This window comes from Vicugna pacos, chromosome 20 (assembly GCF_048564905.1).
Source record: "Vicugna pacos chromosome 20, VicPac4, whole genome shotgun sequence".
NCBI classification, from domain to species: domain Eukaryota; kingdom Metazoa; phylum Chordata; class Mammalia; order Artiodactyla; family Camelidae; genus Vicugna; species Vicugna pacos.
Genome location: NC_133006.1, coordinates 35,704,124 through 35,730,669, shown reverse-complemented (window position 1 = coordinate 35,730,669; position 26,546 = coordinate 35,704,124). Strand labels below are relative to the sequence as shown.

At 43.8% G+C, this 26,546-nt stretch overlaps 1 protein-coding gene across 9 annotated transcripts in view; it reads left to right on the top strand.

The window, feature by feature from the left end:
- PHACTR1 (phosphatase and actin regulator 1) overlaps positions 1–26,546 on the top strand; it is a 466,583-nt gene that overhangs the window by 295,480 nt on the left and 144,557 nt on the right. For all 9 annotated transcript variants that reach the window (XM_072945660.1, XM_072945664.1, XM_072945662.1 and 6 more), the window contains one exon: positions 2,028–2,192. In XM_072945660.1, the coding sequence (XP_072801761.1) occupies positions 2,028–2,192 (165 nt within the window). The remainder of the gene's footprint in view (positions 1–2,027; positions 2,193–26,546) is intronic.

Here is a 26,546-nt window from a genome sequence, read left to right as displayed (position 1 = left end):
ACTGAAAGTTTCTGAGAAAAGTAGCCTTCTGGAAGAGTATCAACAATTTAAAATACAGATCTGAAGGCAGGAGACTTGATTTGGGAACGTACGCTTGGAGATTTGCAAAATCTGGACAAGTAACAATGAGATTATCAACTAAGGTAAGAAAATTTAAAACGGCGATGGGTGTAAAATAGAAGGCAATCTTGTGGGAATCAGATGGCCAGACTGTCTTGGCTTTATTTCCATCCTGGACTCAAAAGCTCCTTGATTTGGGTTCCCACGACTGTCATTGTGTGGCTCTTCGCAACTACGGAGCGTTCTTGAGGGAGCACCAACTCAAGCAGCTGACACCATTTAAAGAGAACGATTTCCAAATTCAGTGTTGCTCCAGAGGCTGTTTACTTGCTCCGTTTGGCTTCCTTCTGCTTCCCCAGTGTAGCTGGTTTCTTAAACCACTCTCCCTAGCCAAGTCTCCTCTATCTTTATCTTCCTTTTAGCCTCCAGTAATTCATTTCACCCGCTGCCGCCAGATTAATCTTCTCGAGGCCCACATGTGGTCCTGCCATTTGTGATCGGAGACCTCAGTTCAGACTTCGATAACTCAGAGTAAAGTCTTCCGACGACTAACTTCTATAAGTGCTTTTGACGCCTCCTCTTCTCTTCCCTAAGAAGCTGGCTTCACAGATTTCTCAACCACTTTCCTACATCTTCAGTCTCTTTCTTTCCACTGGCTCTTGCAGCTCAGCCTACGGACGTGATCCAGTCACCCAATCAGTCACTGGGTCCTGCTGACTTGACTTCTCAGACGTCTCTCAAATTTATCTCCTTCCTCTCAGTCTTGCCCAGGAGACTACCAACCAGTGCATCACCATCGCACATGGTTGAGATTCCCTGAATATCTGTTGAATATTGAATCTCCTGAGTTAAAACCATATCAGACGATAGCGGGTAGACTATCAGGCTGCAAGGCTGAGCTTCCGAGAACAGCCTGTGTTGCAAATTTAGGAGACTTTCCTGAAGGACAGTGTTAGAGTCTCAACAGTGTGGTTCTGGATTGGCCGCAGCTTTAAATGTAAGTGGACTTTCTGGAAAGCCCCTCCTACCCTCCTTGATTTTGCCAAGGAGGTTATTTTCTCTGATTATTCCTGTCTTAAAAGTTCAAGTCAGGGTCTGTTTGCCTCATAGACATATGCATGCTCATGTACATCGGAAAAGAGTTTGTTGTATTCCAAGTGATGGGTGCGGTCAGAGTGGTTGTGGCCCTTAAGAAAGGGTCCACTGGGCATTATGAGTATGAAGGTCTTCATGTCCTCAAATCTCAAGTTAATTGGGGTTAATCTAGGTGGTACCTGGTATCACTCTTGATTCTCAATTTCTAAGAATTTTAAAAAATTGCTAGAGCAAAGCACCGGGAACTTAAAGACTTAGAGGAGTTAAGGCAGTTGTAGAATCTAACGAAGCGTGAGTGATTCTAAAATGGGTCGGTCCGTGGGTTTTAAGGTGGAGCCACCCACTCGACAGGTTCCTCTGCTTCTGCAGGCCTGAGTAAAGCATGGCGCTAGGAGAGAGTGCTGGGTGGCGGAGACCTTGGCCTTGGAATAGACCACTGATAAAGGTCTTCTCCCTCCTCTTTTCTCAGCGGATGGTGTTGTAGTGATTGCATCCACCAAGTCTAATTTGAGGAACTGCTGGACCGGTAGTTGGACTGACTCTTCCGCTGCCCTGTCCCTGCCTTGTGGGGAGTTTCTGATGTGTCAGGAGGCCTCTGTTCCTCCTCCTCCACCTCCGTGTCTTCCTTCCCAAGCTTAGGTTAAGGTTGGGCAAATTTGGTTGGGGTGTTCCGAATCCCTAGGGTTTGGCTGACTGTCACCAGCCTTCGGAACACGTTGGTATGACTTCCATTCCAAAAGGCAGAAAGAGAGACGGAAGTTCAGTCATGTGGTTTCTGTTATCTGTAACCATGGAAAACATTGGCCATCTGTGAGGCTCCCATTTTAACACTTTTTCTCTCTCTATTTCCATCTCTTTCTCGGGAAAACAAGCTGAGGAAGTGGAGAGGCTGGCGGCGATGCGTTCTGACTCCCTCGTCCCAGGTACCCACACCCCACCCATCCGGAGGAGAAGTAAGTTTGCCAACCTAGGAAGGATTTTCAAGCCTTGGAAATGGAGGAAGAAGAAAAGCGAAAAGTTCAAACACACGTCTGCAGGTAAGATGATATTTTTCCTATATTTCTCATTGGGCGTTTGTTGACATCAACTCTCTGTGTTCATTAGTAGAATTTAATTACTGTAGACTATCTGAACCCAAGGGAAAAATCAAGCCTTGGCATTGCTCTTGTGTTAAATAATTCTTCAATGTGATTGAGAATGGCTTTTAGATCCCATGTGTTCTCTCTTGTCTCAGGATTTTTGTTGTTGTTTTTCCGTTTAAAAAACCACCACTTTTATTGGCTCTATGAATATCTGGGCTTAGAGCCCCACCTTTCCCATAAGTGAATGCGTTCATTCTGGCATTGACAATCCATTTCTTACCCTTCACCCTTATTTTCACTGCTCCGGTAAAAATCTGCACCGAGCAGGAAGTAAGTTATATATGGTCGTTGGCAGATAGGAATAGGTTATTTCTTGGAGGAAAAATCTTGAATAAATAATTTCTGGACATGGCAGGAGAATGCAGGAGAATGGAAAGGAAGCAGCGTTGTAATAATGAAGATAAGCAGACAGTGTGTGGCTGAGCGGGCCGCAGAGGGATTGGGGGAAGCCAGCGTGGCTGAGGTGGGAAGAGCACAGACCCGGGGTCAGATGGCCTGGGTTCAGGTCCCAGCTCTGACGCGTGGTGGCTGCAGGACCTTGCTCAGCTGAGCTCTGTGCCCCAGCTTCCCTGTCTGTAAGACAGGTCAGAATAGCACCCGACACGACTGAGTACCGTGGGGTGTTCATGAGGCACGTTATGTGGGTATTTTTTTCAGTAAGCAAGGGTATTGCAGAGGGAGATGTACAGGGAAAGAAACCCAAAGAGTTCTGATTTCACCCTGTTGGGTTTGAGATAAGATGATGAAAGAGCAATGTAGATTGTTTTTTCTTTTCTGTGTACCGATTTTGGTGTTGATGTGCCCAGGTCATTCCATTGCCTCTTCTTGTGCGTCCTCAAAAACTTGGCTTGCTCTCTCTCCTCGTCTGAATCATCACCTCCGCTATTTCTTAGTCATCTTCCCCTTTGACTCACCCCCAGACTAACAGTGAAATAGGAAATGATATGCTTCTCTTCCCTGAACAACTAGTCCACAGATCTGAGAATTTTCATGCTAGTTGCTTTGGGGAATGAAAGAGAGACCCAAACATAGGAAAGTTGCAGAATATCTTGAAATCTTTAACAGTTCTCAGTAGACATCTCTACTTCGTGCTTTCTGACTGTTTCTCAGGTGGAAGCCCCAATGCCCTGTTGCTATAATTTGTTCTTTCCTGAGATTAGAGTGAACTTCCGAATTCCATGAATCTCTAAAATGTCACCCCTCTGGATGCATCTCTTCACCTGACTGCATTCTCCCCCTGTCGTCAATATTGTACAGTGTTAAGTTGTCATCAAACGTGTAGGTCATTCACATATTTCAAAACACTCCTGAGAGATTTACATGCAAGCAAAACTCTGAATGGGTGACTCCTCTGTATCCCCTCTGTATCCCCAACAAACAGAAAAGGGCACTTAGATCATTGCCTTGGAGAGGAGAAATCTAAACGAAGTCTCTTCTTAGGCAAAGAACAGGAAAGAAGGAGGGAGTGTTCTGTAAGCACTGGGAAAAATCGTAGCAAAGGTTCCACAAGTTCCTTTATATTGGTCTTCCTGACTTTACAGTGAAAGTGGTTCATAATAATACAAACATGTATTTAAAGAATTGCCATTTATCAGCATGAAAGCCTGATTGGTGCCTTTCCTCCTGGCATTCAGGAGCTTTGCTTAGTCCATGTAGCAAGACCGCAGGGCGGAGCTCTGGCGCTTCTCACCTGAAAAGCCGCCCAGACCATTATGCGGACTTCTTTAAGATGTCAGAAGACTTGTCCTCTAGATGGATACAAATACGATGGCGTCAAACTTCCGATGAACCATTAAAAAGCCCACCATTTAAAACTCTTTTGGGAGAAAGAATTCAAACATGAGACAGGCAAAGCAGCAGCTTTAATCATTCTTATTATTCCCTATTCTTACAAAGTTCTTACATTCCCAGACTGGTTAATTTGGCAGCTGAGTGTGATACTTGTATGTGGTTTTTAAATTTTTTGTTGTGATACAGTTGATTTATAATATTGTGTGTTAGTTTCAGGCGTATAGCAAAGTGATTTGGGTACACATATATATGTTCTTTTTTCAAATATTTTCCATTATAGTTTATTACAAGATACTGAATATAGTTCCCTGAGCTATACAGGAAATCCTTGTTTCTCTGTTTTGTATATGGTAGTGTGCATCTGTTAATCCCATACTCCCAATTTATCCCTCCCCCCCTTCCCTTTGGTAACCAGAAGTTTGTTTTCTATGTCTGTGAGTCTGTTTCTGTTTTGTAAATAAGTTTACTGACACTTTTTTTTTTTCAAGATTCCACATATAGGTGATACCGGGTAATATTTGTCTTTCTCTGTCTGACAAGTTGCTGCAGATGGCATTGTTTCATTCATTTTTATGGCTGAGTAACATTCCAGTGTGTGTGTGTGTGTGTGTGTGTGTGTGTGTGTGTGTGTGTATACACCTGTATGTGGTTTTGTTTTAAAGAGACGTTCAGCTCCTGATGAGAGAAAATAGAGGATAGACAATAGGATATTGGTCTATCCTGCTATGTGGATGGTTGTAGTTTTGTTTTTGTTTTTAAGTCAGTGGTTTACACTGTAGTATCCTTTGTTCTTAACTGGACTCAGAAATACTATTCTGTATTTTTGCAAAGGAGAGACTTTCTGTGCTAGTTCTTAGCCCCAAAGAGAAAAATAATTGACAATTTAAGGATGTTTAACATGATAAATTGTGTATATGTTCAAGTAATACTTTGAAGTGCAGACTTCCCTGTGTATGAATAAGAGTCAAATGCTAAATATACAAGAGGATTGACTGAATGGGAATGTGAATTGGTTGGTCAGTTTTAGCTGGTGTGCATATATTTGTCTTGTATGTGTGTGTATGTAATGTCTTTCCATATGTACAGTGATTGCCACAATTTTAAATAAAAAGAGTAAGTCTAGATATTAAATTTACATTATGTATTTGTATTTAAAGTTGTATGCTTTCTTGAATACACCAAAGGGCATTAACACAATGCGTACTTGGCCTATTATTATTTCCACAATGAGTTACATTTATAATTTGCCATAATGAGCTATACTGTACTTTTACTGTAACTCAGGTTACAGGATGTGTGTCTGTGTATACAGCATTTTCAAAGGTACACCCAGAAATCTTGCTTTGTAAGTTGTATTAGCAATAAGAAAGTTACATTAGAAAATTATGATCACAACGTTTTCCTCAATTTTGGCATCAACAATTACATGAAGTTTTCAAAGACAGATCTCCATGTCCCATGCTGCTCAGACATCTTCCTATCCTAAGCTGAAGTCCAGCATCCTTAAAAGCCCTTGAGCACTGGCCCCTGGATGGTGGTGAAAGTGTTATAAGACAAAGAGTTTCTCTCAGAATCATCCCTGCATCACATGACAGTAGGAGTGAAACAGTAATGGATAGAACATGAAATAATGGGTCCTCAGGGAGATGATCCTGACAGGCCTTTCAGCCTGTCCTTACGGGCCCTGCCCAGGGCCTGTGAAGCAATTAGCCTGTCACGCCCCACGTCTCCTGTGGGAATCAGCAACAGGTGTCCATGAAACATCCCCACACCTGCCGCAGGAACAAAGACAGATGACAACATCCCCTCTGAAATAGAACCGACAGTGCCTCCCCCAAAATAGTCAACTGCGGACATCATATCCAACTTCCTTGAAAATGAGGACTGTATTTATAGAAAAGCAGAACTGGCAGGAATCAACTGTGAAGATACCATTGTGGACTTTTGTTTCCTCTTGACAGGAAATCACAAACTGCAAGAGTTGGCCCTAAAATTCCACAATGTGCCAAAATTCCCTTTGTGTTTCTGAGCTTTCCTGCATCCCTAGAGCCTTGAGCAAAAAAACAAAAACAAAACTTTTCTTGAGTGCCTACCACATGCTGAAACTAGAGCTGGCCCTGGGAATGTGACTGTGAGAAAACCAGACCTTGTTGGTGAGCTCATGGCATGCATGGTGTTGTTGGAGATGCAGATGATCAAATCACAAGAGTAAAGGTTAAGATCACAGCTGTGATAAGGACAGGGAAGGGAAGGTACCTGGAAGAGTGAAGGGGTGTTTGACTCAGCCTGAGGGATCAGGGAAACTTCCCTGAAGAAGAGAAGTTTGAACTGGGAACTGAAGGAGGGACAGGAATTTAGAAAATTATACTCTAGGTAGCAGAAACAGCATGTGCAAAGGCCCTGTGGTGGAAGAAGCAGGGGTGAGCAACCTAGGAAGGCAAGAAGACCAGTGGCCAGAGAATGGAGAGTGAGGAATATGGGGTGGGCTGAGACTGGAGAGGTAACCAGAGACTGGACCCTTGCTGGGCCTGTATCCCATAGAACAAATTAGACAAAAGTGTGAATGGCTGCAGGAAAGCCAGTTAGGAGGCCATTGTGTGGACAGTAGTAGCTTGGACTAATATTTGGAGACAGAAATGGGTGGATTTGGGAGATGTTATAAGAAACAAGTGACAGACTTAGCAACAGGTCAGATAAAGAAGGAAAAGAGAAACATCAGGTTTGATGCTCTTGTGTTAGTTTAGGGTATATGCTGGTGGCCTTACCTGAAATGAGTCCTTTGAAAGAGTGACAGGTTTGGAGGAGCAGGGCGAGTAGGGAAGTGCAGGAGATATGATTCTAATTTTAGGTCCCTATTTGTGTTGACTTTGTGGTACCAAAGTTGGTAGTGAAACACATGGAAGGCAAAGGAGAGGGCTTAGCTAGATTTATTAATTTTGGGATTATTAGCATTCCTATGTTGATTAGAGTAATGAGCATGTATGAGATTGGCAAGGGAACAAGTGGAGAATGGAAATAAAAGTGGCTCAAAGACTGTCTTACAGACAAAGGAATGGTATCATCTCTGATGAGTGGATGGAGCAGCACGAATCTGTGCAAGAGAGAGAAAGGCAGTGGCTAGAGAGATTGGAGAGGAACCAGAAGAATGTGGTGAAAGGAGCCGGGAGAGGGAGAGTATCTCAAGGGAGGGTCTGGTCGGCTGCGTTCATTGCTGTGAAGAAGTCAGGGGAAAGAGGCACAGAAAAGTGCCCACTGACTTTAGTGATTCTGATCAGCTAGAGGTCATTGATGAACTTAGCTAGAGGTGACTGGGTGGATTCTCTGAAGGTAGATGCCAGGTTAGTGTGGAGTGAGAAATTAATAGGAAAAGGGAAATAAGTTTTCAAAATGTCTGGCTGTGACGTGGGATAAAGAGTAGGACGAGAATGGACAGTGGAGGACCTGTGTTGTATCTACAGGGGCTTGTTACAAGTGTGCGTTTTGATTGGGAGGGGCTGTATGTGTGCCTTGTGATGTGTTGTTGTCATTGTCATTTTATGATGCAAGAGACATAAGCCTGAGAAGCCGATGTGGAAGATCCAGTGGAAAGAGTTGAAAAATACGAGACAGAAGGGTATGAATGCTGAGAAGTTGGGAGTAGTTGAGATGTGACGCACAGGTGGGAGAGTGAGCATCAGAAAAGGGTTGAAAACCTCCTCTGACGTGAGGCACTCGGAGGGGCTGGTTTCCTAGGTAGGTGGGAAATTGGGAGTAACCCTCATTTCTTCTAGGTAGTAAGGTTGGCTCGTAACAGGGAGCAGAGGAAGGGGACATGCAGAGTTAAGCCCATTTCAGATTGATGATTACGAGTGTCAACGACACTGGTGACTTGATTTAGTGGCTTTGGCCAAGTGCAGTTATGGGTAAAGCACATAGTTGTGTCCGATAGGGCTGGAGCTTCGCCATGTGTATAAAAGGGAAAGAAGGAAGGGGGAAGATGATTTCAGTTTCCTGTGGCTGCTGTAACAGATCACCACAAACTTAGCAGTTGAGAACAACAAAAATTTATTCTCTCATAGTTCTGGAGGCTAGAAGTCCAAAATCAAGGTTGACAGGGTCAGTTCTTCCCAGACGCTTTGAGGGAGAATCTGCCCCGTGTCTCTCTCCTAGCTCCTGGTGGCTGCCGGGCAGTCTTTAGTGTTCTCTGGCTTGCAGCTGCCTAACTCAAATCTCTGCCTCTGTCTTCGTGCGGCCCTTCCCCCAGGTCTCTCTGTGTCTCAAAGCTCCTTCCTCTTACAGAGGCACCAGATATTAGATTGAGTCCTCTCTCTATCCAGGATAATCTCATCCAGAGAGCCTTAACTTAGTTATTTGTGCAAAGACCTTATTTCCAAATAAGATCATATTAAGGAGGGTTAAGACTTGGATCTATCTTTTAGGGGGATACAATTCAGCCCACTATAGTATTGGACTTCAAATTCGATAAGAAAGGAGAGGTCCAGTGGGTTGAGAGGAGTTAGAAAAATCAATAGACTTAAGTTCCAAAGAGGTCAAAGAATTTAAAGCAGTCAGTGGGAGCAGCTGCCGGAAGCGAGCCAGGACAGGAGCTTGTGGGGTCAGAGCTGCATTGTTGAATTTGTGATTTTGAACGTGGTGCAGTTATGGTGATAAAGCACAGACTAAAACCATCGAAGTAGCTGACTGAGGTGGAGGAATTAAGTCTGGAAGTTACTGAAAATGCGGTAAATGATCCCATCAATTAATAGACAAACACACATCTTATTTGCAAAATTTTTGCTGGTTTAATTTTCCATATTCAATCAAGAAACAAAAGCATTCCTTTTTGATTACAGCATTCAACTTATTGCTGAATTTATATTTTCTTGCAAAGATTCCTTTTTCTTTTTCCAATTGAGATGTTTCAGTCCATAATATTTTCAGGTCAGTAAAGTACCGCCGTTTAATTGATTCATAGAAAACTGAAAGTTGCTTTTTAAGTATTCCCTCCAGCTCTTAGCAAACCCAGCGAACGTGGGTAAAGTTGTGCTGCAGTAGCAGCAACTTTCAAGCAGGAGTAATGGATCACCTGCTTCTCTGCCACACAGTTGGGAACCTGAGCACCGTGGCCTCAGTTTTGCTCACAACAGCCCCACCCAACTGCCAGCGGTAATGAGGGGCCAGGCCTGAAATACATTGGGAGCCCCCTTCATACTTACGATGGGATCCAGGAGCGGGCTGTGTGATTGGCCGGTGTTTTCTGTGCAACACAACGGTGGTGTAACTGTGGGTAAGAGATTGTTAGGAACTCACCTGAGCATGGAGTTCCAGCCCTCTCATTAGGCCCCTCTGCTGTGGGTTCCACTTATCTCAAACCACCCCAACGCAAGAACAAGAGCAACCCTGAACCCTGGCCTGTTAGCTGACTGCTTCAGCTAGTTTCTGGCTGCTCCCTTCCCTCAGTGCCAGACTCGGCTTCCTGTATTTTACCCACAGATTCACCCAGAGTTACTGATGCTGTTAGCAACCACTAGTTTCGAGGAATCCCTTCCTGGGAAGCCCCTGTCCCTAGAATTGTTCCTCTTCAAATAAAACTCCTTGGGCAGTGAAGACGGTCAGCACTGGATTCTGCCTTTGGGCCTGGTGCGATGGGCTTCCTGGCTCTTCAGGATGAGTCTGTCCCTGAGTCTAGGATGGTTGGGCCCCATCTTAACCCTGCTTTGCTAAATCCTCTCCGTTAGGGATTCCCAGCGTGCTGTGGGATTGGGGGAGTACGTTTGCAATTCCTGGAAGGAAGTCCTAAACCCTAAGGTTTATATCGAGGATTAGCTTGACATCCTTTTCTAGTGTAGGACTGAAGATTCCTTTGATGAATGGAATCTTATGCATAAGACTGGCTGTGTCCACTGGGATTCTCACTGGCACCCCTCTTGAGCTGGAAGTTTCTATTCTTTCCATTTAGACAAAGAGATGAAACTGAGAGGTTGTTAACGCTGATGTTCAGGAATAGACACGTGTGCTTGGAAGAGAGTTGGTTTAGGCTTTTGTACCCTAACTGTAATGTTCTCTGGGAGCTCCCCTTTTTCAGGCTCACAAAGTGATGTTATCTACCTGGCCAGAGGTTGGGATTTCAGACTTCTGTAAACCATAGGGAGTTCAGAAATGATACCAGCTTGGCATGTTGCACTTGTATCTGCGCCAAACACTGCCACTGTCCCTAAAAAAGGCAACGGTGAGGACAGACATGGCCCCTGCCTCTCAAAGGTTACGGCCTTGAGGGAAAAAACAGGTAATTAAGCCAGTGGTTACAATAAAGTATAAGTGGAATGATAGGAGATACACAGGGGCTCCAAGAACTCAGAGGAGACAAACCCAGCTGAGTTTCAGGTTACCAGGAACAGCTTCCTAGAGAAATGGATGTTTAGCCAAGGAGTTAGGCAGTGAACGCGAGGGAGTCCTCTCTCCCAGTGGAAAGAACTGAGTGTAAGAGCTTGGAGAGGAGGAGGGCCTGGCGCTCTCCAGCTTGGAAAGAGGTGGCAGTTTGAAGAGGATTGTTGCGGGGGAGCACGGAGTAGGGAGAGATGCGGATGAAGAGGTGGGCACGGGTCTGCTCAGAAAGGTTCTTACGAGAATCTTGTGGCGTCTGGACTTTCTCCTCATGCATCATCCTAATGCAGCTCTCAGAGGACTTGCCTGTTTGAAAGATCACTTTCTATAGTAAGGGGAAAGTTCGGAGTGGTACCAAATGCTGTTTTGAAGTTACTACAACTACTTCCCTGTATTGATGTCTGTAATGAGAGAAGATTTACTTGTGAGAGGATTCAGAAGACACCTCTTTGCTGTCCCATCATGCGGAATAGGAAGTGCTCCCACTGATTCTGGTAGCAAGGAAACGGGCTAGCAGGTGGTTGATTATACTGTTGGACACGATGAAGAGAACCTAGACTAAATGAGTGGCATTAGGAACTGAAGACTATAAGCAGTTGAAAGAGATATTTAGGAAGCAGAATGAGCAAGACTTGATTACAGATTGGATGTGGAGGATGAGGGGAGAATAAAGAAGCACACTCTGGTTTCTTGCTGAACCGTGACATGCAGTGGGGTGAGTGGAGATCCCACTCACTACCTCAGGGATGTGGGGGAAATGAGCATTTATTTGGGGGCCTGCTGGCTTTTGTGTGCTTCTGAGATAATCGAGATTGAGAGAGACTGAATATAGAGGACGGGGATCGGAAGAGATTTCTGGCTCGAAATGCAGATCTGCAGGTCACAGGACCTGGATATTTGCAGAGGCCATGGGGTGAAAACTCCGAAAGGAGAATGTGACACAGGAAGCAAAGACAGGGCTGTGGCGGCCCCCTGATGGCCCCCTGGCCTGTAACTTAGGGGCACAGGCAGTGGAATCTCCAGAGAGGGCAGGCAAGGCCCACTGGAGAGTTCGGGGAACACCAGCGGGGCCATTGGTGTCCCCTAACAAGAGTAGGAGAGACTTCAGGGAAGGAGGAGGGTCTACCCTGCCAGGTCCTGACGAGACGGTCAGGACTGAGAAGTGTCTGGTATGTTCAGTGACAGCTCACCACTGGGTGTCCTTGGGGAGAGCAGGTTCAGGGAAGCCGTGTGGCTGGGATTGTAGAAACCATATGGTTAAGGTGTGAATGAGAGGCAAGGAAGCAAGACGTCTTTTGGGGAGTCTGGCTGGGAGAGAGGAGGAGAAAAATATAGTAATCGCCAAAAGGGGATATGAGCTTGATGGAGATGTTTTTGGTTTAAGATTGGTTGGATTGTGTCAAGATGCAAAATTTGCCTTAACACGGCTTTGACATTTCAAAGGAAGTAGAAACATCAGCACAGTGACTGTGAAGCCAAATAAATATATCTCCGCACATTTTCCAGTAATGACAATTCTCATGAGTAGGGGCAACAAGCATGCCATTAAGGTGCTAGCTAGCATCTGATTTAATAAGAAATCATTAAGTTGTGTAGCTTTCAGCACCTAGCTGGGTCACAGTTTTCTTTCTACAATTGAAACATTCAACTTAAAAAAGAAAATCTGAGCATGCACTATGGAGAGTGGTATGGAGATCACTTAGAAATTAAAAATACAGTTACCATATGATCTAGCAGTCTGATTCCTGAGCATATATCTGGAAAAGATGAAAACTCTAATTTGAGAAGGTACATGCACCCCAATATTCATAGTGACACTATTTACAATAAATAGCCAAGGCATGGAAGCAACCTAAGTGTCCATCAGTGGATGAGTAGATACATGCATAAAGATGTAGGGTGTATGTACACACACACACACACACACACACACACACACAGGAATATTACTCAGCCATAAAAAAGACTGAAATAATGCCATTTGCAGGACATGGATGGACCTAGAGATTATTATAGTAAGTGAAGTCAGTCAGAGGAAGACAAATATCATGTATCACTTATATGTGGAATCCAAAGAAATGATACAAATGGACTTATTTACAAAACAGACTCACAGACCTAGAAAACAAGCTAATGGTTAACAAAGGGGAAAGGAGGGGAGGGATAAATTAGGAGTTTGGGATTAATAGATACACACTACTGTATATAAAATAAACAACAAGGACTTACTGTATAGCACAGGGGACTGTATTCAGTATCTTACAATAACCTAGTCTGGAAAAGAATCTGAAAAAGTATATAATATAAAACTGAATCACTTTGCTGTACACTTGAAACTAACACAACATTGTAAATCAACTACACTTCAATTTAAAAAAATACCAAAAAACCTCCCAAAACCCACCCCAAAAACAAAAAAAAAGGCTGAGCGTGGACAGGCACAGAATCTTTTTGCCTGCATATCCATCCTGACCCACAAAGGGAACACCTAGGAGCTAGGCGGCAAAGTGGACTTAATGGCTCTGTTTTTAAAGAACATCTCTAGTAGGTACAGGGTGAAGGCTGTGGAAATCAGCACCCCCCTGGAGCGGGGGTTGTAAACATGTCAGTGTTTCCTCTCAGAGTGAATTTTATCCATCACGCTTTGCTTACATGTCAAGACTGTAGAGTCCTTCATGACAGTAGTCCTGCCTTTGCCCCTTTGTCCCCCCTCATTGAGTAGACCGCCTGATGCAGTGGGTACCCACAAGCGGTGGCCAGGGAACTATATTGTCGTAGATCTAAAAAGGAAAAGGTGAGGACAGTGATTGACTCATATGACAAAGTCTCAGCCTTGGAAAAACTTGGCATCATTCCTGATTGCTTTTCAGATCCCCAGAGTTGTACACAAGTCTAATTACAAGACTGTGTGTGTGTTGGATCTCTGGTTATTTGGGCTGCACTGTTGCTTGGGTTATCTGTTGCTGTGTAACAAAACACCCCAAAACCTAGTGGCTTAAAACAACAGACTCAGTTGTATTAAGTCCTGTGACCTGAGGATTGACTGGACTCGGCTGGGTGGTTCTTCATCTGGTCTCCCTTGGGGATCTCTCTCTTATGTTTGCAGACAAATGGGACTGGAGGCTCACCAGGACCTGGGGGGAGCCCGGCCTCTCTCCTCCTCCTGTAACCTCAGTGCCATTCCATGTGGGGTCTTCCCATGGTCTCTCCTGCGGGAGAACTCAGGCCCCCAGGAATGCAGAAGTAGAAGCTGCCAGGCCTGTTAAGACTTGAGTCCAGAACTGGCCCAGTATCACATTTGCAGTGCTCTGTTAAGATGAGTTGCTTGACCAGCCCAGACTAATCATGGAGCGAAACAGACACGGGTGTGAACGCCAGGAGCATGGCTCATTGGGTGCCATTTTTGGAAGCCAGCAACCACCATTGGCAAGGTGTAAGAAAAGTTCAAGTGCTACATATTCCCTTCTATCCAGGTAGAATGTGCTTTAACAGTTTTATATCTACGACAACAGCAGTTGCTGTGAACTCTTAGGTTCCCTCTGAATGTGAAATACGTAAGACCCTTTCCATGCCTTACTACTTTACTCTCACACCAGACCTGCATGGTGTAATTAATCCCATCTGGCAGGCGAAGAAACTGAGGCTTAGAGCAACTAAATACCTTCCAGTTAGAAACGGCAGAGCTGGAATTTGAACTTAGCCTTGGAGTCTTACCACCTGTATTGCATTTCTGACCCACAGATATGGGAACTCATAATTCAGATGCTTTAAAACACATCATTCATCCGCACTGAATAGCGATGTTACAGAATACTTCCCTTGTCTGACGTCTCTCTAGAAAGCCAAAATGTCAAGGGAGAGAATCTCATCTATAAAAACTGACACTGGACGTCATACTATCTTTCTTGACTGTCCTTAGAGGCAGAGGTTAACTTCTTACTCATCTTTGTATCTAGTTCAACGCCATGTACATGGCAAATGCTTTGTTTGTTGAAATGGCTAATTAATAAATTGATACTGGCTGCAGACAAAAACCCTTCAAAACCATTGCATTCATGTTTGCAACAAAACGCCATGTCTTTTTGCTATTTGGGGCATAGCAACAAAACATACCTGGGGTGGTTACAGAGACAGTGATCACACAGGCCTCTGGGGTGGGTGCTAGATTTAGGGTGAGACATTTGAAAAACTGATTCTGAAAGGACGCAAACCTTACGGCGTTTGTCATAAGGCTTCTGCTTGGCTGCTGACTTCCAAGGTAACTGGGAGTTCCACGCAGGGAGGTGGTGTGGACCGGCTAACGGTGAGGACGGCCCCTGCAGCCTGACTGCCATGTTTTCTCAGGCAGGTTATCTGTACCCTCTGAGCTCAGTTCCCTCGGCTAAAATAGGAATTAAACTGCCACTTCATAGAGCTGTGAGGATTGAAAAAGAAGTTAATCGTGGAGGCTTTTAGAATAACATCTTACACGTAAGTTTTATGGAGGTTTTATCTACCATTACTTCTTTTTCAAGGAAGGCATTAAAAAGCAAACATCCAAGAGTAACAAAAGACTTCTCATTTCTTAGTTTCAGTTTTTGGATGGTGTGTGTATCAAATGACAATTGTGATGAGCTTCTCTTAGATTTAGGAAATGTTTATTTAGGTCCTCAGTGTAAGAGTTTGTTTTTAAACACATCATACAATTCCACAGAGCTAGAGTCTTCCCCGTGTTTTCCTAGGTACCAGCAAGTTAGCTCACCAAAGTATTTCCTCTTCTCTGTGAATTTACAATTAAGTCAGCGAACACAATGGTTCCTGAGGAAGCGCTCCATCCTGTTTCTCCTTTGCTACATCATAGGCAAAAATACTCATGTAAGAGGTGTTCTTGGGGGAGAAGAAACAATGAGGGTGTCGTCTCCTTCTAAAAATCAGATCTCTGTGGCAAGTCAGAACGCTCAAATATAGAGAAAGACGGCAGCAGGATGATCATGCACTTTATTTTCCAAACCTGGACATCTTTCACGGGAAAATGAGATGTCATTACTGCCGTGGCCAGGACAATAAGTATGAAATTCATCTGCCCTGGGCAAGGCGGGGCGTATGGGCACCCATGCAAAACGGCCTGCAGTAAACTGCACACCCTGAGGCCAGTCCCATTGTGCAAACAGAATAGAAGTGTCGGTTAACTTGCAAGAGTAAGTAGAAGGGGCCACTGGGGCTAAGAGCATCAGAATGGCCCTCAAAGTCTGCCATTCCAGTTGAATTCATTAATGATAGTCGAGACCCTAAGCATCTTTACAGAATTAAATTTCTTTGTTCCCATCCCCCAGACTATGTTTGTCTCCGCTTGCACGTCAGCTGAATGTCTTGATTGGAAATTCTGTCCCAGAGCCAATTTATTCCTCTGATGATTTACTCCGTCTTCCCTCGACACCTCTCCCCGCAGTTCCTGACGCTTCCTGTCATCAGCTCCCACGCTGGCAGGCAGGGTGCCTTTCCCCACTGGGAGGCCCCCCAGGAGGGCACCCCCCTCCACCAGGTCTGAAAGCAGGCCCCACTCTCCCTGAGCTCGCCACATTCTTCTTTCTTTATTCCTCTTCCTCGCTCTATTCCCTTCTCACTTTGCCTCCCCTTTCCTCCTGGAGGTGCTCCTTTGTCCCATCTGAAGCACTGACGTCTCCTAAGTTCATTACATTCCCGGACACTCGCAGGCACCATCCGCATGGCAGTATTGGACTTGGATCTCTGTGGGCAGGTCCAGGCTCTACCCCTCGGCCGGACCTTCCCACTCTCACCCTAAATAAACATGTGGGTACCAAATTCCTCATTTCTGCCCTGATAGCCTTCCAGTCCAGGAGCACCTTGACTCTGTGAAATGCATCATCATTCACTTTGCGGACACCCTTGAATCAGGCCTCTATTTTATGTCCATATCCAGTCTAATTTCAGAGTGCACTCTCCTCTCTCCGCTGTCTCTTTCACACGCAGGCGTGCCTTGTTTCATTATGCTCCACTTTATTATTGCACTTTGAAGAGATTGCGTTTTTTTCAGATTGAAGATTTGTGGCCACCCAGCCTCAAGCAAGTCTGTCAGCGCCGTTTTTCAGACAGCATTTGCTCACTTCATGCCTCAGTGTTGCATGATGGTAATTTGTGCAATATTTCAAAATTTCATTATTTGTCATGGTGATCAGTGATCTTTGATGTTATTGTTAACAACTCACTGGAGGCTCAGATGATGGTTAGTATTTTTTTTTAGCAATAAAGTATTTTTAAATTAAGGTATGTACGTTGTTTTCTAGACATAATGCCATTATGCACTTTATAGACCACAGTATAGTGTGAACATAACTTTTCTATGCACCAGGAAACCAAAAAATTCGTGTGGCTTTATTGCGATACTCGCTTTATTGCGATGGTCTAGAAGTGAACCTACAATGTCTTTGAAGTCTGCCTGTAGATGTTTATCTGGATCTTCTGTGTTTCCCCAGAATTCTTTGACCTTTTCCCTCGGACTTCTAGTGACTGTGAGCATCATAATAACATACTAGCTCTAGTAATAAGAGGTAACAGAGTTACAGAGTTAGTCGAGTGCGCACAACACGGCAGATACTGAACTAGCTGCGATACAGTTCTCACTGCCTCAACAGTCCGAGGCAATTGCTCCTAATACCCATCTTACAGATGAGGGTCACGAGGTTTAGGGTCAGTGACTTCCCAGGGTCACTTGGCTGGTTATGATAAAGCCCTCACACCAAAGTCTTCCAGGCTTTGCTCGGAAATATCACTGTTACAAGTGACTTGAAAGCATAAAGAGTGAAAAGGTTAGAATGTATGTACATCTAGATAGACAGGTGTTAAACACACTTGAGTTCAGAAAGCCGATCTCATTAAGGGGACAAAATAATGTTGGAAATAAGACTTGGCAATTCAGTGCTTAATGCTGGAATTCCTGAGACAGACAAAGACACCTACAGGAAGTGCATTAAGTTATCTTTGAAACAAATGATTTCCTTTGTGTGCTGGTTGGTTTGTGGTGGTGTGGGTTTCCTCATAAGGTTATAGGCGATAGAAGAATGACGTTAGGCAGTGAAGCAATTATTATTCAGGGCTTGTTTGACTGAAACACCGAATAACCTTAATAGGAAAATAGACCGTGAGTCTATTGTTTCTGAAGGTCACTTTTTAAGGTCTTCCTTATTCTTTTCTTTAGCTGGTGGGTGAGTTGGGATGGGGGCAATGTGTCAGTTTAAAATGTGTGAGCTATTCATGAAATCATGTAAATGAAAGAGAGCATTGTGTGTTGAGAACCTGCCTTGAGTGGCGGTCTGACCTGGGGAAGGAGGACTCGGGTGATAACCTCAAATGCCGCAGAGGACGTTCCTGTCTAGTCCCAGCGAGTTAGAATTCAGCGGAGCTCTGAGAGGTCTTTGTGGAAGAAGAAGTCAGAGAGGCATGCTGGTGATGTTCAGATGCAGATATAACTTTGGCACAGAAGAGTATTGTTAACATTTAGTCTATTTTTGTCCTCCAATTAACCAAGTGTGAGTTTCCAAAGAGAATGAATGTCTCCTCTGTGGCATAGCAACATCTTCGTGTCCTTGGGAAAGCTGCTCTGTTGCGTAGTGCTGGGGTTTGTATTCTAGGAGCCCTAAGAGGCTCTGAAATTATAGGAAGGTGTTTGCTACCACTGCACGTGGTTGTCAAAGGTGCCCATGGAAAGAGCCTTTAAGTGCTTCCCAGCCTCCAGCAAAGGGTTGTTTAAGGCAGTAGTTTGAGCATCATGCTGATTACACTTCCCAGATGTTTCTATGAAGATTATATGAAGCCACTATGAACTGGCATTTTACAACATCATTTTGCAATACTATGTTCCTATATTAAAAAAAAAAAGTTATACAATTTCTCCATTCTAGCACAAAACTCTATTTCATGCATGGACAACTGGAAGGATTTATTACCAGAAAATTTGCCATTACAGCGAGGATAATTCTCGCCTGCTTCGTGAATGATTGAAACCTCACTTGATCTATCTGGATCAGGTAGATATTTACAGAGATACTTATAATAAGGTACCTTCCCTGACGGCCACAGTCACGTCAGTTTCCGGTGAGACCACTAGGCTTTTGTGTGTTGAATACTAAACTGTCTCTTTTAAAAAGTCAATAAGGGCATTATCAGAAACTGCATCCCCATGTAAGATTATTACTGTCATAATCTAGTATTTAGATTCTAAATAAGAAAGCTTGAGAGTTTTTTGAATAAAAAGAATTGATTCCATTAAAGTTTGAAAATAGAAAATTCACCCTTAATCCTACATGCTCACAAATGATCCCTTGCACATATTTGCTTCATTCATTCGTAATGACTTTGTATAGATGAAATCGAAGTATAATTTTACCTTGCTATCTTAATTTTTTAACTTCATGTTATGTCATAGTAGAACTCTTGCTCAGAGCCTGCCAAGTCACCTTCCTAATGACTGTGAAGCATCCCCTTGGGTGTGTGCTGTCATAAACAACCCTGCCCCAGACATCTGCCTGTGTAGTGCTTCTTTCTTTGTACTTTTTTCTTTAGGGTAGAGGATTGGTTCTGGGCCACGTTGGGTGTGAATATTTTTTTTGGCCCTTGCGTTCCAGAAAGATTATAATGTGATGTGGAGAGTAATGACTTTGCACTTAGCAGAGTTGGAATATAAGGATGTGTCGTGTTGTTAAGTTGTAATTGTGGTCAGTGAGAAATCAGGAGGGGCTGACGCAGGAAAAACGGATGTGGGGTGTGAGGAGGGCCGTGTCCCAGGCTTCGGTTGAGCTCCTGGGACGTGGCCGCCAAGTGTGGGTCCTTGGTTTCGTGCAGAAAAGAATTTAAGATGGAGCCACAGTTGAGTAAAGGTAGATTTATCCAGAGAGATACATTGAAGGGCGAGAGAAAGTCCATGAGGTGTGGGGGGTGGGTGCTCAGATTAAAAGTAGGTATACACTCCATAGAGTGTGGGCCATCTCCAAAGAGGGGGAGAGAGCGGAGAGAGGCTGCCATGTTGCCAGTTTTTATGGGCCCAATGGCTTCATATGCTAATATGTGGAAGGACCAGTCTAACTAGCCTGGGGAAGGGGCTGGGATCCCCAGGAAGTTGGCCATTTCCCACTCTTTGACCTTCTGTGGCTAGCCTTGGGACTGTCATGGTACCTGTGGGCATGTTATTCACCATGCTGATGTATTACAATAAGCATAAAATGAAGCTCAAAGTCTACTAGAAGTTAAATCTCCCACCATCTTGAGCCTCAAGGCCTACTGGGGGTTGAATCTTTCACCATTTTGATGTTAATTGCTGCAGCATTTCTTGAATGGCTGCGCCCTGTCCCCTTCCTGTCTCGGGGAGAGTAGGCGAGGATGTCTAGGGTATTTCAGCACGGGATCATCTGTCCAGAGTGGCCCTCAGGGAAGCCATTGTGATCTTTGACCTCTATTTGGACTAAGTTCTTCTATAGTTCATTTTAAACTCCTGGTGTGAGCGTGGCAGCCCACTTGTAACCTAACATTTCCCCCATCAGAATGGCTGAACTTCAGCAAGAACTGCAGTAAGAGCCAGCTGGAAGATCCCTAGATACAGTCATCAGTATAAACCAGCAGAAACCATGACGGACATATTATTTATGATACAGACTTGGAATCACAAGCAGCCAGGTGTTATTGGACCTTCAGTTTTGAGCAAGGCTAGCAAGTACCTGAGAGAGGAGGCTTAAAAGGGACCAGGACATAGGCCCCTTTTTCTCATATTAGGGATTCCAGACTTGATCCTATAGTCAGTGGGTCACTATTAAAAGTTTTAAGCAGGGAAGTAGCAAAGTTCACTTTTTTGATTTAAAACAAATTGGGCAAAGGGAATAACTAGCAGATCAAAGAAAAATGTAAATATTCCATAAATAAAAATATTTCACTCTTACTCATAATTAAAGAAACAAATTGAAATGAATGAGACATTGCCATTTTTCACTTACGATTTTGGCAGATAAAATAAATTGATAACTAACTGTGTCAGCGAGAGCAACAGTGGTGTGGGAAACACCCGCTCTCATACACTGTTGGAAGAATGAATCTATGTAAGTTTTTTAGCAGATAGCTTGGCAAGAGTAGTCAAAATTTTAAATGCGTTTGCCCTTGACCTTGGCAATTCATCATCCTAACAAAGGATGGTGAGACAAAGAAGATTCCAGATATAGGAAAAGAAGATGCAAAGTTACAGACTGAGGGAGGGGCATGCCCAGAAGGAGTTGTATGTCTCCAGGGATTTAACCTACATTTTGCTTGGAGTAAGATGGGTGTGCAAGGTTGTTCCTTACAGATTATTTATAAATATCAGAAAACTGGAAACAAGACAAATGCCACCAGTGGAGGACTGATTATATAAATCATGGTTTTTCTACATAATGTAGTGCCAGTGAGCCACAAAAAATGTGTGTTGTAAGGTAGGTGTCTATCTTCAGATATTGGAGAGAACCTTAAAATGTACAGTTAAGTGAAACAAGCCAGGTGAGGTGCAGAACAGTAGGTGTATTATGATTTTACTTATGATTTTTTTTTACTTCTGCATTTCATCTTTTTAATTTTATTTTTAAATAAAAATTGTATTTAAGGTGTACAATCTGATTTGACACACATGTAATGAACTGATTACTTCCATCAAGGGAATTAACACATCATCTCCTCACATGGTTGCCATTTGTGTGTGTGTGTGTGTGTGTGTGATGACTGCCTAAAATTTGCTCTCCTAGCAAATTTCCAGTATCCAACACAGTATTATTAATTGAGGGATAGGTTATACATAGACATGTTGGTTTCTGAAGAGTTTTTTTCTGCAAAAATATGGAAGAAACATTTAAGACTGGAGTGGTCTTTAGGAAACAGAACTGGTTATTGCAATTAGACAAAGGAGAAGGGCTCGGCATTTCATCATATTGCTTCCTTTGCATTTGAATGCTTGCTATAGGTATGTATTACTTTTATACAAAATAATTACAAAAGAAAAATTCTCACTGAATTATAACCAAACATCAACTTTAGCTGATTTAATCTTAGTTCATCAACACATATATTACTTATCTGCCATTCACTCTTCTAAGCTTTTTACATTTATTAACTCATGTTAATAATCACAGACCCATGTAAGACCAGAAGTATCTTTATTCCCATTTAGCAGATGAGAGAACAGAGACACACAGAGAGGGTAAGCAACTTGCCCCAGGGTCACACAGCTCTTAAAAAAAAGAGACTGGAAGCTATTTCCTAGAGTAAATTCTTGGGAATGATCCATATACTATTACTTGTTACCAATTTGAAGTTCTTTTTGTTCAGTCACTAAACAGTTTTATTCAGTAAGAAGGCAGAAGTGTTTCTGGCCTCGGTTCCAACAGGTGCCTCTTTTTCAGATTCAGAATTTGTTTAGCCTTCATCTGTCCACAGTGAGGCCATTATATAAGGAGGGAAGTCCTTCCTTCCTCTTTATCAGCCTTAGTTTTGCTTTCTGAAAGGGACATGCACAGAGTTACTCCTTCCAGGCATGCTGTGGGTCCCCATCAGCGGGTTGGCTAGGACACTTTCACATCTGTCTTCTGTCATCCCGAGCTGCGGGATCCCAGGCTGGGCCTCCTGACTGCCCCGTAGCAGAAAGCTTTATAGTTCAAGATCATATGCCAAGGGGTCTTTCTGCTCTCTGAATCCCTGTATCAAGCTTGGAAAACCAGATGCTGTAAATTAAGCTAGATCCAAAGCCAGGGTGATTAGATGACTACAACTAAGACTTTCACTCTTTTCATGTTATGTTGTGGAAACCACAATTGTATCTGATCAGATATACCATCTTAGCAATGGAATATTCAAAAATGCAAGAGAACATCTTTCTTTTTCTGACTGTCTGATGCCGCTTAATGGCCCCTGGTGCCCTGTTGTTTAGCTGAAATTTCTTCTGCAAATTCCATTGTTCAACACACAGATCTCCCAAGATCTCCTAAATGCAAGGCACAGAAAATTGAAAGCTAAATAAGACAAAATCTGCCCACACTGAACACACCCTTAAGGGAATAAACAGAACTGGCAACCAGTAATTCCAAGGCTGCGAGATTAGTGATCGTGGGATATATACAAGGTGTCTGGAAGCACAAAGAAGTAATTTCTTGATTGTCTTAATTTAGTTGCAGTTGAGAATTACTGCACAGGGAAATGACCGGAAGCCCCCATTGGGAAATACTGGTGCCTTGGGATAGTTCAGCCCTTCACCTGTGCGTGCGTGCAACACACACTTACGTAGCACCTAGAAATGAAAGCATGGTACCTAAGATAATATGACAGAGTTACTGTCTGTTGGGGTGTTGAGCCTTCTAGCGGCTCAACATTTGATCTCCTATTTGTTTTGTGAGCATTCGTTTTATACTTACTAAGTGTTAAGCACTGAGCTAGGCCCTTGGACAGAAAGATGACAAAATGCAGTTCCCACCCTCAGAGATGAGCGTGGCCCCAGCAGTGCAGGAGTGGAGGCTGCAGCAGAACACTGGAGAGAAGAGCAGACAGATGGAGGCTCCTCAAGGACTTTGGAACTGGTGTTGAAGTTCTGTGAGAGAAGACTCATTCCAGATACAGGAAGAAATGCTGCAAAGTTGCAGAGAGACAGGCCCAAAAGGAATTATAAAGGAAACCTCAGTGTCCTAAGAGCAGATTAGTCAGAGGGCTATGCGTGGTCAGGGGACAGTGCTGGTACCTCCAACTCCCACAGAGGTGTTTGTGAACAACAGATGAAAGTCAGTGAATGCTTAATACGCCAGCTACTGTTGCTAAATGTGGTTGATGCGTTTTCTTGTTCAATTCTCGCTGTAACCCCACAAGGTATTATTATCCTCGTTTTGCATTTGTGGAAACTGAAATGCAGGGAAGTTCCGCAACACGCTGATGTCAAGTCTCAGTGCCTAGGGGCGCCACATCGACCTTGTTCTTTGACCGCTAGAACCTGCAAGCTTAGCCACAGCCCTTAAATAGTGGCTAGACTTTAGACATACGGAATCAGGGGAGAGGGTATTCCGAACAGAGCAGATGCGATAAACAGAGGCACAGAAGTGGGCAATCACAAGTGGGTTTTAGGAGTTTGACTTAGTTGGAACATGGGTTAATAAATAGGCAGGTGCTGGGAGAAAAGTTAGTATTAGATCGTGGGAAGCAGTGAAGGCCACAAAGCTGAGCTTTATCCCCTCGCAGACTTTTGAGCAAGGAGGTGACATAATCACAGCTGGCCCTTGGGCGACTCACTGGCAGTGACAGATACAACCGACTGGGACAGTGAGATCCTGGCAGGGGGAGGCCGGTTAGTAACAGTCTAGGCCAGAGATCACTGGAGCCCGCGTGGGGGGATGGCATCGGGGATGAAAAGGAGGAGAGAGGTTTGAGAGACACCGAGGAGGCAGAAGTGACAGGACTTGGGAGAAGAGATGTGGGGAAGAGGAAGAAGGAGAAATCAAAGATAGCTCTGAGCTTGTGACCCCGTATCAGCTGGGTTGGTTCCTTCTGAGGGCTGTGAAAGAGGATCTGTCCCGTGTCTAACTAGGTGCTGGTGGTTTGCTGACAACCTTGCTCATTCCTTGGCTTGTAGATACAGCCTCCTGATCTCTGCCTTCGTCTTTACGTATTCTCCCTATACGTGTGTCTGTGTCCAAAATTCCCCTTTTTGTAAGGACACCGGTTATATTGGATTAGAGGCCCAAACTACCACCCACGTGACTTCATCCTAATTGAACTAATTACATCTTTAATGGACTTATTTCCAAATAAGGTCACATTCTGAGATAGTGAGTAGGACTTCAACATGTGAATTTGGGGAGGACGCAATTCAACCCATAACAACAGTGAACGAGATGAAGGCCTTCTTGCTGTCAAAAGATAACCAGGTTTCTCTTCTTAGTCATTTTCTGGAGGTTTCTGAGCAAGTCATTATTGGCTTAAATTTTTTTTTTATCATGTCAGTAAGAACTGAGGTCTGGTGACATCTCCGTACTGGACTTGCAAATACTTTTAATCAGTAGAAGAATGTTAGTGCCTGAGTGATTCCCACGAATAGTGCTCTCCTGGTTTCCCAGCCCTAGAGCACATCTAAGCAATGACAGTCCCTGTCCCAAACATCATATTCCTGGAGAAGTAGTTCACAGCCAGGAGCACACACCTGATGCCTAGAGTACTCTTACTTGGGAATAAACTGCTTGAGAGAAAGGACAGGTGAAAACCAGAGCCTGAGCTGGGAGTACCCAGGCGTTAAGGTGCCAAGAAGATGCCGTAGTCAGTACCCAGTAGGGAGTGATTTGTACCCATTTTGTTCTGCTTTGGACATCAAGCTTTGTCAATAAAGTAGTTTATAGGTTTTAACTCTAATTAGACTTTTTCTTCTTGGAAAATGAATTATATCACCTTGTTGGGGAAAAAAAAATCCTTCCCAAAATTTCCGGATTCACCCTCACTCATTCTCTTACCCTCATCCTCCTAAGGCTTCTGGGCTGTTATACCCAAGCGGTATCAGAAGAAAACACATTTGGATCAAGATACATGGTCATTCCTCATGAAATGACAACCCAAGGAGCCCTGGGCTGTGCTCTTTGTCAGATGGCTGCTAAGTTTGGGCATCTCAGAGCCGCATGGACACCCATGAATGAATCACAAAGAGCTCTCTGCCTTGGGTGTTTATAATTCAGATCTAGTCCTTCCTTAAATAGCTCTTTGGTGGTTTTCCATTTCTGTATGGGTATATTTACATTTACACCACATTTATATGATTTGCCAGAGCTCGAGGCTGATCGCTTAAACCTTTCCCTTCACTTCCAATTTTCATTGCCCTTCCAATCTCTGTAGCCCTGAAAATAAGCTTTTCTGAGCTCCTCATTAATTTTTCACTCCTCTTCCTGCAGGAGACGCACAGATATGCAGAGCTAGCATTGCAGGCCAAAGAATATTTGGCAAGCCATTTCTGCGCCCGGCAATAGGTCTCAGAAACATAGCTTCAGGGAATTTGACAAGTGAGATGCCTGGGACCTGCCTGCATTCTAATTATGGGGCTCCCGTTAGTCCTTGAGAAAGTTGCACTGTATCCCAGTATCAGGGTAGGCAGTGATCTGCTCTTTCTTTATTTAATTGGGTGTTAAGGAGTAACAGTGCCATGTATTAGCAAGATCACTGGTCCGAATACTACGAGCTGTAAGGCTATGGACAAGTGAGTTCACCTCTCTGAACCTTCTCTCTCCATCTTCAAAGTGTGAGGCTTAGACTGGACCGTGTCCAAGAGTCTGTTACATCTGAGCCCTCTCATTTTGACAGCAGCAGGGCATCCTTCTCTACAAGTACAAAGAAAATCATTTAACCATTCTCTCACACTGTCACTGTTTTTCTAGGCAAGAACAGGATCTGTGTGTTGGAAGGCTAAAAAATTCACTTGCACCAAGCCTTGTGTAAGAAGCATGTCCCATAGAAGTCCTCCTGTTAGGACAGCTTCATTGCCAGCTCTCTGTCTTGACAATGAATACTGTCTCCTGACCTTCTCTGCCCTCCTTCCCACCGGACCCACGCAACCATCACTCCTGATTCAGAAGACTGAACACTTTTCTTTAGGGACTTTTTCAAAAGTTATACAAATGCTGGAAGTTCGGGTTCTGTAGGACAAGAGTTGGCCTGAGACCTCTGTAATGAAGCAAGAGTCTGAGTGAGCATGAACTTGCTCTGCGGGCAAAACTAACCGCATTGAAATTTTTAGCCAGCCGCCTTAATTGGAACTGAGGGGTGTGCAGGGTCTACATGGATGAGGCTTTCAGGACACTAAGCTAACTAAATCAACGGTACATGTGATTTCCTCCTGAAAAGTCCTGTAAAATAAGATAACCTTCTGAATTCACAGATGGTCTTCCAAGAACTAAAAATTCAAATGCTCAGTGGACAAAATAGGATAAATGCTCCCCCCCCATTTTGATCACTGTGCATGGCCTATATCTGATGATCTGGAGCCAGAAATACTGTTTTTGAAAACAAAATTCCCTTACATTGTCCTTGAGGACAATAAACAATGTTACACGAAGGAAAATATCAAAAGAAAAC